At 56.1% G+C, this 11,260-nt stretch overlaps 1 protein-coding gene and 1 non-coding gene across 4 annotated transcripts in view; one reads left to right on the top strand and one right to left on the bottom strand.

Annotated features, from left to right (window-relative positions):
* Positions 1-59: 59 nt before the first annotated feature.
* On the bottom strand, positions 60-132 carry TRNAK-CUU (transfer RNA lysine (anticodon CUU)). The gene has a single exon. It is a non-coding gene; the product is annotated as a tRNA-Lys (tRNA).
* Positions 133-1,761: 1,629 nt separating this feature from the next.
* Positions 1,762-11,260, top strand: part of ADAMTS7 (ADAM metallopeptidase with thrombospondin type 1 motif 7) — a 65,402-nt gene continuing 55,903 nt past the window's right edge. For all 3 annotated transcript variants that reach the window (XM_075159655.1, XM_075159653.1, XM_075159654.1), the window contains exons 1-4: positions 1,762-1,856; positions 2,873-3,225; positions 7,553-7,724; positions 10,317-10,513. In XM_075159655.1, the coding sequence (XP_075015756.1) occupies positions 1,769-1,856; positions 2,873-3,225; positions 7,553-7,724; positions 10,317-10,513 (810 nt within the window). In that variant the 5' untranslated portion in view covers positions 1,762-1,768. The remainder of the gene's footprint in view (positions 1,857-2,872; positions 3,226-7,552; positions 7,725-10,316; positions 10,514-11,260) is intronic.

Raw genomic sequence — 11,260 nt, 5'->3', positions numbered from 1 at the left:
GGAGCGCGAGTGGGGGAAAAAGATAAAGAGAAGAAACCGAGGAAGAGGAAAAATTGATGCGCCCAACGTGGGGCTCGAACCCACGACCCTGGGATTAAGAGTCCCATGCTCTACCGACTGAGCTAGCCGGGCGCGCTGTGCTGACGTTTGCCGCCACCGTACTCGGCAGCGGCCCCCGCCCGCGCCCCGCCCGTTCCCCGGCGCGGCCGCCAGGGGTTGCTCGCGCGGGCGGGCACGGGCCGGGCGCGTGCTGCCCCAGCTCATTTGCATATTTAACATTATCACTTAAATAATGAACTATCGCCCCTAAGGCCGGAGACGTGGAGCCGCAGCAGACGCAACCGTCTGGGAAGGCTGCGGGGTTGTCAGTGCGCCTGGACCGCGGGCAGCCCCCAGCCCGCCGTGCTGCGCGCAGGGACAGGGATACTTACCCTGCTTTTCTGCGTTTATTTGCTCCCCCTGCCCAGGCGGGACGGGAGGGCTCGCGGAGCCCCGGGGGGTCTCAGCCGATGCCCCCCTGGGTAGCCCCACCGCATTTCCCCCTGCTGTACTTTTATCCCACGCAAAATGTATTTCGTGGTGTATTAGGGCGGAATTTTGCTCAGAAATGCAGATTTCTGAGGTGACCTGATCGTTGGAAGTGTCAGGGCTCCAGGTAAGCCGGGCTGGAACACCCGCAGCCCGGTTCTGTTAGACCTCACTCACCGGTCACCCCTCGGAACGGGCTTATCGGAAACTAAACGCTCTCTTTGCTGTTCTTTAAACGTTTTACCCTCTGGCTTGCGCAGGCAGAGCGGGGTGGAGACGATGGAAAGGCCGTACTCCACAGTAACACCCGCAGGCGTTTCGGGAGGATGGGACTACAATTTCCCGCAGCCTGCCTGCCCTGCCGAGGAGTTATTTAAGTGGCATCAAATTATCATAGAATCATAGAATAGTTCGGGTTGGAAGGGACCTTTGAAGGTCATCTAGTCCAACCCCCTGCCATGGGCAGGAACATCTTCAACGGCCATGCTCAGAGCCACGTCCAACCTGACCTTGAATGTTCCCAGGGATAGGGCATCTACCACCTCTCTGGGCAACCTGTGCCAGTGTTTCACCACCCTCAGCATAAAAAATTTCTTCCTTATGTCTAATCTAAATCTACCCTCTTTTAGTTTAAAACCATTCCCCCTTGTCCTGTCACAAGAGGCCCTGCTACAAACTTTGCCGCCATCTTTCTTATAAGCCTCTTTAAATACTGAAAGGCCGCGACAAGGTCTCCCTGGAGCCTTCTCTCCTCCAGGCTGGACAACCCCAACCCTCTCAGCCTTTCCTCACAGCAGAGGGGTTCCATCCTCCCGATCATTTTCGTGGCCCCTGGACGCGCGCCCACAAGCCCATGTCTGTCCTGCGCTGTTTGTATCTCCCACTCGTTTTATCCCGAAAAGGAAATTAAGGAAGACGACGCTGCAAGGGGAAAGCCTCAGCCTCGGGCCCGCGCCGGGGAAAGCGGCAGCCAGACCAAAGCACCCTTTTCCATTTTTCGCTGAAATTTGCGCAGCCGCGCGGCGCGGGGGGCGGGGGGCGAGCGGGGGGCGCGGCGGGAGCCGCTGGCGGCGGCCGCGGGGGGGCGCCCTCGGGTCGGGAGGCGCGCGCTGCCCGGCCCGGCCCTGCCCGCGCCCTCCGCAGGCGCGGAGCCCCGCCCGCCGCGGCCGCGCCGCCGGCATCCCCCGCCGGCGTGCCCCGCCGCCGCCGGCCGCGCTGAGCCGCCCCGCTGCCCGCACCCATGCCGGCCCCGGCCGGCCCTCTGCTCCTCGCCGCCGCGCTGGCGCTGGCCGCGGGCGCGGAGGCGGGCGGAGGGACCGCGCGGACAGGTCCGCGGAGGGGAGCGCGGGGGGCTGCGCACGGCATGCGGGGGTGCATGCGGGGATTGTCCGCGGGGTGCGGGGATGCAGGCGGGGATGTCCGCGGGGTGCGGGGATGGTCCGCGGGGTGCGGGGGTGCAGGCGGGGATGGTCCGTGGGGTGCGGGGATGGTCCGCGGGGTGTGGGGGTGCAGGCGGGGATGGTCCGCGGCGTGCGGGGATGGTCCGCGGCGTGCGGGGGTGCAGGCGGGGATGGTCCGCGGTGTGCGGGGGTGCAGGCGGGGATTGTCCGCGGGGTGCGGGGATGGTCCGCGAGGTGCGGGGGTGCAGGCGGGACGCAAAGCCGCACGCCGGAGCCGGAGCCGGGCAGCCCGGTGCCCCCCGCCGCTGCAGCCCCCGCGCTGGGCTCGCCCCGCGGCTCCGGCGGGCTGGGCGGGGCCGGACCCCCGGCTCCCCCCGGCTCCCCGCGGCCCCAGCGCTGCGCACCTAGCTGGGGAAGCTCCGGGGCGCTCAGCGCCCGGGGCGTACTTTGCCCCCAGAGATCTGCTGCACGGCTTCCAAACACCGTTTCAAAACTGGGATTTGGGGGGGGGTTCGGTCTGGTTTTTTTGTTTTGTTTTGTTTTGTTTTTTTCCCGGCAGCTGTAATTAAACAGCGGGAACGTGTGGCGTGGCAGCCGGGACCGGCCCCCGCCCCAGCAGAGCCCCAGAGCTGCACGGCCCCCCCTTACCCACCTCCATACCTCCCCACCCTAACCCTAACTTAACCCTCTCCCATGGAAAATCCCAGCCCCTGACCCCCGAGGGCAAGAGGGGCAGCGTGGGGCCCCATGTGCCTCACGGCCATGGGGTTCCTGCCTTTCCCTGCTCCCTGCCGTGCTTTCGGCAGCAGCAGAGGACACCAGTTGCCAGGTCCAACTGCTATTTGGGTACCTGACCCCACTTGGGAGTTCAGCATCCAGCTGAAGGGGTGGGAGAGGAAAGGTGATGAACCCTAAAGCTAACCCCTGAACCCCTTTCTTCCCAGAGCCTGCTCTGCCGTACTCCAGCAGCGACATCGTTCATCCCATCAAGGTTGACGAGAGTGGATCATTCCTGTCCTACAATTTGTTCCACCGAGCACTTCACCGAAGGTCTCCTTCCTCCAGGAGCAAGTTTCTTGCCTTCTATGAACTGCATTACAAAGGACACCCCCTGAAATTCAACCTAAGCCTCAACAGCAACCTCCTGGCGCCCGGGTTCGTCAGCGAGAGGCGATTCGGGGGGATCGCTAACGCCAAGATCCAGTCTCACGCATACAACTCCTGCCATATGATCGGGGAGGTTCGGAGCCGGGCGCTGACGGGAGGCCTGGCCGCGCTCAGCACGTGTGATGGCCTGGTAAGTACGGAGATTTTTAGTCAATAAGGAAATAACAGAAGCTGTGTGAAATCCTTTTTTCTGCTGAAAGTGATAGCAAAACTCCTCACGACAGCAGCAGAGTCAGGATCTCATCGCATAAGTTTGATGCAGCCACGGATGAGCTGACTGTAAATTTCCCATGGATTCCAGTGGTTTGGGAGCTCTGTGGGACTGTGTTTACTTGTTTGTGTCCAAATTCCCAAAGAGAGCAATTCTCATATCGCCTCCGCCTTCTAGTACATAAACGTAGGATTATGAGAAACACATCTGAAAACAAGGTGTTTGAAGCCTGGAGGTATTTATGATAACGCAGCTCATGTATAATGAAACTACTTTATGTTTTGTGAACACCTCCCCTGCCGTATTCCACTGCAAATATTTTCGAAGGCGATAGTGACCTGTAAGAGCGTAAGTTTTGCTGAAAGGTGAAGTGACTTTCACAAATAAGACTCTTGTGTCGGTACTCAGCAAGGCAAATTCAGGACTTCAGCATAAATGTGCGTATCAGCATTAGCTGGCATCCAGCTAGCGAGGTACCAGGTCCCCACGGGGTTTAAAACCTCTTGAGCATTTGCAGAAGCGTTACCATATAACTTGGTAGCTCCCGTGATGCGCAGACCCCCATTCCCGAGCAGGGGCCGTGGGATTCCCTGGAGGCAGTGGATGTGTGGAGGGGGTTCTCCTTCACAGGGGCTGACCCCGGGAAAACCCCCCGTGTCCCCAGCACGGGCACGGGGCAGAGGGAGGCACCGCTGCGGAGGGGGGGATCACCAGCAGCGTTCGCACCCGGCGTCTTTGGCTTTGGAGGGATCCATCGGATCATCGGTCTGCTGGCTGCCGCAGGTGGCTTCGTTCGGCTGGGGGCTGTGTTTGCATTTTAGGCTTCCTGTGTTTAAATAAAGGCAGCCTGTGTCTGTACGCCGAGTTAGCCCGATAGAGCAGGGTGGCTTTTAAACGGAAGGTCTGCAGAGGCCACCCAAATCCCTGCGCTCTGTCTGGGGGCGCGAGGGCGTGCTGCTGGGTTCCAGGGAGAGCAGCGCAGTGCACGGGCGTGCGGCGGCAGCATCGCTGCTGCCTCTCCGCCACCTGAAGCTGCAAAAAGAACTTGGACCGTCCCCGCCGTGGCTGATGGCAGGGCAGGATGGGCAGGACAGGAGCTGGGCACGTCCTGGATGGTGTTGGTTGCTCTTTTCCTACTAAATTTAACGGCAGCTAAGGGTGTTCGACACCCTGCACTTCATGCAGCACCCCTGTCTCCAGGGGGATGAAGGCTGCAGAAAATAGCCAGGCCCATCATTCGGATAAAAAATAGACAGACGCGCCTGGGAGGAACGCACAGCCTTTTGATTCATTTTTCTGTGAAAGTTTGTGTGAGAGAACCACTGATGGCTGCAGTGTACACCGAAGTAGAAAGTGCCGTGAACGCTCCCGTGAACGCCTATTTACACATGGACACCCCCGGTAATACATGATGGTTCTGGGAATGTTTGCGTGGCCTCGTCCTGCCAGCGAGCTGAAATCTGCCATCAGCCTTAGAAATCCACTCTTGCAGCGTGAGTCAGGCAGAACCAAGCTGCTAAGAGTGAATGGGCTGAAGGATGTTCACCCAGGCCATTTGAAATACATTCTGGTTAAGAGAATTAAAGTTCTCTTTGTGAATTAACCACAGACGGGAGAGCAAAAAAAGAAGTTACTCATTAAATAATTCGTCATCCACATAATGTGTCACCTGAAAACACCGATTTCATAGCGGTGTTTGGTGAACCCCATCATTAAGGTCTGTAAAATGTGTTGAAAATGAACAGTATCATGCAAATGCTACGGATTAGATCATTTTTTAAGAAGCAGAAAAAATTGTTAGCTCACAAAAGGCATTAGCACAACCTTGCGAGAGGGTCTGCAGCCCGTAAACTGCGAGTGGTGAGCAAAACTCAGCCCGAAGTTGCTTTAAACCTCTACTCAGTCTTAAAATAACCATGGCTTTTTGTCAGACAGATACTAAACCACGGAAAACTGCGCTTAGCGATGTGCTGCATGTCTCATAATTCTCATGGAAAGTAAAGTGTGGTCTGACCTACTGCTTCATTACAGGGAATTACTCACACGCCACTTGTAAGCACCGTCGGTATTACAGGGTATAAGGAACATACTGCTGGGAAAGCACAGAGCTATAGGCTAGGGCAGTATATTACATTTATACATGTGATACCTTGTATTTCAAGCCCAGCGTTGCTGCATTGAAAGCGCTCTGCCATTCCCAGTTGTAAAGCACAGATGGGCTGTCCCAAAATCCCTGCTTGTGGCAGCCTCACGTGTTGAACCCAATCGCATCAGCACCTCGAAGGGCCGAGTTCCCCGTTACCGTCGTCGGTGCAGGCCCTGCTCGGGCGTTTGTTACTGGTGTAGCGCACGGTGATTGTGCCTGTTTGACACCCTTGGCCAGCCTCTGCGATCCCCGTTCCCATGGCCAGGCTTCACCTTTCTCACAGTGCTACTGTAAGTCTTTAAATGACTCCTGTCAATGATTTTAAAATAAAATAGAGTCGTAAGAGCTGGGTTCTGCTCTCTCTTGGGTAGTTTTGCCAGTGCAATTTCATCTTCTCCAAGGCTATTTCTCACTCTTGTTGCAGACCGTGGTGAGGGAGCAGGAGACGGGGGTTAGGGATGCTGGCACTGCTTACTGGGGTGAACTGGGGCATGGAGGGTGCAGAACGGCTAACCAGGTTTGTTTTAAACAGAGAGAACCGGAGTTTCCCACGGGCAGCAAATGCCACTCAGTGCTACCGCAGAACCAACTGGTGACGAAATGAAATGTGGCCCCTGTGCAGGGCACCCGGGGCAGATTTCAGCCGGGGCAGCGATCTGTGTTCCCTTCCTGGCTCAGAATAACCCGGATCAGGAAACAGAGAAGGAATCATATCTGTGGCCTCCTTCCCTTCCTTCCCCGTCCCCATGATGTTTCCTCCTTGTTATTTTACATTTGCAAGGAGTTAATTAGGGAGGAAGCCGTTTTCTCTTCCCCGGCACCGCACGAGCAGTGAGAAAGCATCACTAGTAGGCTCAGTCCTGTTGTATCTTGGAGATGTTGGAAACAGTCGTGGAGGCATGTTTTGATCTTCTCTCTTCAAGCCTGCCCTGTCCTGGGGTAAGAAGTAATAAACATGTCAGAGCAAAAGCATGGTAAGCAAAGCTGAGTATGAACGGGCTCCCGAGGAAGCGTAGGGCACCTCAGCCTGCTCCGGACGCCGCAAGGCTGCTCTGAAGCAACCAAGAGCAGACGGAGTTGTCTTACGGCACAAAATACGTTTACGAAATACCTGTCCCTCATGGCAGCACCCTGACTGGCGGAATGATGCTGCAGGCTCCCGCAGGAGCTCCCGTTCCTGGGGATGACGCTGCCCATCCAAAGAGCTTCCCATGCAGCGAAGGCAGCTCTTTGTTCTTGAGACGCAGCGTGGCGGCTGGGGAGTCCTGGGTGGGTCCGTAACCACGTGTTGCAGCTGTGCCGGGTCAGGGGGGTCGTAATTAACCAAAGAAAGTCTTAGGGTGTCGTTTCCTGCTGAAGGAGAGATGCCAATAACACATCCTCCCGTTGTTGCGTGGAGGGGCCATGCTCCTTGTCCTGGGTCTGACCTTCTTTGATTGGAGTTCCTGCCATGATCAAGTGCTCCTGCAGGTTCCTCTTCCCTGCAGGTTTTCTGGTCTTTGGCCGCGGGAAGTCTGTGACCGATGGTTCACGATGGTGCTGCTTAGGCACTGCAAAAGGCCAGAGCAACTGCTGCGTCTGACGGGGAGCTCCTCGGGAAAACACCTCCGTTTGTGCTTACTCAAAACACTGGAGCAGCGCTATGGGCAAAGCCGTCCCTTGGGCTGTCTGCCCGGACTCCCCAGGGCGTCTCCAGGAAGGACAGAGAGAGGTGGCGTGAGCAGAAGGAGGGAGCACGGTCCGACACCGTGTGCGCGCCCACTCCTGGTGTGCGCTGGTTCTCCGGAGGAGGCATTTCTCTCTCTCGCATCCCTGCAGTCCCCGAGCCCCTCACTACCAGGCACCCGCTGGGTTCACCACCCATCTGCACTTTGTGATGGGTTCTCTTTAGCTTTTTGCTTTAGTGATCACTCCATGCTGGCTTGTTCTCTTTTGTCTGGGAGTTTAGAGCTCAAAATACCCATAAAAACAGTTTCTTTAGAGAAGACCTGTTTCTTCCTGGAAAATTTTGCACACCCTCTCCCATTCCCAGGCTCTTCAGTGTGAGTCTGTGCTAGGTGCAGATGGCTTCACGGTGACAACTTTGTCTCTCCCTGCCAGAAAGGCGTGTTTCGGCTCATGAACGAGGACTATTTCATCGAACCAGTGTCCACCAGCTTTCGGGAGGACGGAGCAGCACAGCCCCACAGGATATACAAGCGCCAGGCGCCTGAGCACGGGGCAGAGCAAGGCAGGAGGCCACCAGCTCCACGGGAAACCTGTGGTGTGCAAGGTACGGTCCCCTTTCTCTTGCGTTTTGTGATGAGCCGGTAGCTCATCCCGGGATTGGTATCTTCAGTTCTGTAAGTTTGAAGCACACGGTAGAAAGGTAAAGGGCGCAGTGCCAATCCTTAGCCCCCTGCCTTGCCTCTGCAGGCTCGTTAGTCTTAAACCCCGTCATTCGGCTCCCGTCTTAAGCTCCCAGCATCCATCAGTGACACCGATTGCTCTTAGTTTGAGTTTTGCAAGTTGGGCTGGAGGTCCCTCTTGCCACGTAGGCTGGCAAGAAAGAAAACCCTCGGACCAAAAAACTGAACCAGCAGCGGGGAGGGGATGGACCGTGGGCTGTGCGGCGTCCCGCTGCGGGTGGCATTTGGCGTGGGAGGTGCGCGGTCGGCAGCGCCGCGATGCCGCTGGCGGGTGGGTGTCCGACGGCCTGGAGCTGCTTGCCGGGGGGCAGCCCCGTGGCCCCAGGGGTGCCCACGCAACCATCCCACAAGCGGTTTTATTACGGGAAGGCTCGCTCAGATTGCTAGTCCGGAGAGCTCACTTGCTGAGCGCCGGGCGGTGGGTTTGTGGCATTAGTGACTGGAGCCCACAAGTCACGGGAATCCCTGCAGAGCACAGGGTTGCTTTTTTTCCCCTGCCAATTTTTCTGTATTTGCTTATGTTTCTCACATACACGACTCAATGCATGCCGAACCTCAGGCCTCTCACTCACATCTTTCCCTCCCGGCCCTGCTGCAAGCGTCCTGTGATGTGGAGACTGAGTATTTGTTTTCCTTCCCTTGCAAACATCAGTTTCTGACCTGCCGGGGCATTGGACTTTGGGAGAGAAACCCGGTCGCTGCCCCGGGAGTCTCTGCTGCAGGGCAGAGTGCATGCCGGTTCCTTCTCCTCTGTCTAGAGCAGATGGGTTGGATAAACTTCCAAACCCAAGATTTCAAGCAATGAGGAATTCAGTGCAATCCCAGCAGCTCACCGGCGCTTCACTCCTCGTCTGCATCAGTGAAGCTGCATCTTCCAGGCAGTGCACTTTGTTTGGCGTATTTCTTAGAGCTCTCTGCTTTCGGAAACTGTTTTTTTTTTTTTTCTTATAATCAGGTTATCTTCAGGCATTCTTCTGTTAATCTAAATTAATTATTTAGTCTATGGTAATAATCATAATGGCTCCTTCTAGACTTTGAAGTCTATTCATTGTAAATGAATTTCACTGGGTGTAATGTGGCCCGTGTGTAACGCATGTGGATCTCTGCTGCAGCCTGGGCTGGCAAAGTGGGCGTGATGTGTATGCCCTGGAAAGGAAACCAGAAGTCTGTAGGATTTTAATTACTGCAAGCCTTTCATTTTGTACTGATGTTTTGCCGGTTTTCTTTGCAAAACACCGCACAGCCAGATGGTGTTAGGCTGTCGGGTTATTTAGCTTCTGTCAATACATAGCGCAGCCTGTGTGTACAGCTGGGCAAGTGTTTAAGAGGGATCTCAAAGGGAAAATGCCATGCGAGCCCTCCCTGGGATCCGGGAGCCCTCTGCACCCATCCTCTCTGCAGTACCTTCACGTCCCGGCTGGAAGCTTAGCAGCAAAGGACACAATGGAAGCGAGCTCCAAGGAAGCTGTTGCGATTAAACTGTCACAGTGGCATTAGCAATTCGTCAAATTACCCAGATACTTGGGATTTTTCAGGCTGGGGGATAAAACACTCTTTCACAACTAACGTACAGTATAGTCCATAAAATGTAAAAGTCCATTGTTAACAAAGGCTGAGCCCTTAGAAACTGGTCATAAAAGCAATTCCCACTGTGTGGGATGTGGTTTGTAAAGCCTTTACCCAGCTTGGGGCTGACCCTGACCTTGATCTTGGAGCAGCGTCACAGGAAAAGTCTCCGCATGAGAATTCCCAGTTGCTGGTGTGCGTGAGGAGCATCCGAGCTCTCCTCCGCCTCCTGTCTCTTTTCAGCCCACTGAATGTTCCCCTTGTTTCTCCCCGGGAAGGAGCAGAGTTCAGTCTCCATGTGGCCGAGGAAATCTCTGTGCAGTCCTGCGATGTCTCGGTCTTGCCCAGGACACTGGTGATCTTTGGGATTTGGCTCAAGACATCAGCCCAGCTTTGGGGGCGCAGAGTTTACCATGTTGGGGAACTGTCTCTCCCTGCAAAATGCAGATTTGTGACGATAATCAGAAATGTTGAGCCACCGGGGTTGTTTCTCAGTGGTACGTGCTGAAGCATCTCTGCAGGGTTGCCTACGAATTCATATGTCGGTACAAACCCTAAGCGCTCTGCTCTGGGAGGTTCCGTGTTCCTCGTGGAATATTGCAAGCCTTGTTCCGGTCAAAGAAATTACTTCAAATGCTTTATTTTTTTTTTTCTATCATGCTAATGCTGCTGTGCAACAGGAGGTCAGAGTCTTCACCCCCCAGTGATTTTTTGGAACATACAGCACAGCAAAATACACATAGGTTATGGGTCTAAGTGTGGAGCCTCCTTCTCAACACCAAAAGGTTATTTCTTTGAATTAAAAAAAACAAATGCCTTGATGATATTTTACCAAAGTTGCAGACATTTTACAAAAAAAAAAAGTCTTTTTTCCCCCTGTAATGCCTCAGAATCTCAGGAAAGCCTGGAGAGGTCTGAGAAGCGGAGGGAAAGATGGGAACAGAAGCAGCACAGGAAGAGAAGAATAAAGCAGCGCTCCATCAGCAAGGAGAAGTGGGTGGAAACGCTGGTGGTGGCAGACACCAAGATGATAGAATACCACGGGAGTGAGAACATAGAGAAGTACGTGCTGACCGTGATGAACATGGTGAGTCCTGGTCCTCTCAACGGCAGAGCTGCCAGGTCCCTGGGGACGTGGCTGTGAGACAAAGACCACTGGGCTTGCCAGGGCTCATCCCTGGTGGGACCTCAGCGAACCTCTCACCAGCCAGGCTGTTCCCACCCGCTCGTTGGCTTTTCTGCATTGCTCAGTGCTCCGTCCGCTGCGGGAGGACAGGTCGGCGTGAGCAAACCCGAGGCCAAAATCTCCGTGCAGGCGGGAGCAGCTCAGCCTGCAGCGGCTTCACCTTCCCCGTGGGCTCAAGGGCTCTTCCCTTCTCCTTCCCACCGTGGGGATGGATAACGTGGCCTCCCAGGGAGATTCCCCAAGGTCAGGGCTGCTCCTCCTGCACCCCTGCTCCCGGGAGGGGAGGTGGTGGTGCTGCCCACGGTCGTGGCACTGCCACCGCGGCTCTCCCCAGGCAGGCAGCGGGGGCACGGGGACGCAGCTGAAGCTGAAACCACCCCGAAGCCTGCACGAGGGCCTCCCACCGCCCTCTGCGTGATAAGGAAACCTCCTCGCAGGAGGAGAGACCCGCAGGGACCTGGGAGCTTTGCCTCGGGCTCCCTCGGAGCCGGGGCTGGCCGTGCCCGCAGAGGGAGCGCTCCGGGGCAGCTGCCGTCGGAGCCAACGCCGGCCCTCGCCTGGTCAGCAGGAGGGACATGAACGGCTTTCCTGGGGGAGTCCCACTGAGGACAGTTAAGGGAAGGAGCGCCAGATTGTGGTGGTCTCCAC

This window comes from Calonectris borealis, chromosome 11, assembly GCF_964195595.1.
Source record: "Calonectris borealis chromosome 11, bCalBor7.hap1.2, whole genome shotgun sequence".
NCBI lineage: Eukaryota > Metazoa > Chordata > Aves > Procellariiformes > Procellariidae > Calonectris > Calonectris borealis.
Note: the sequence above shows the minus strand (reverse complement) of the source record. Positions and strands in the feature narration are given on the sequence as shown.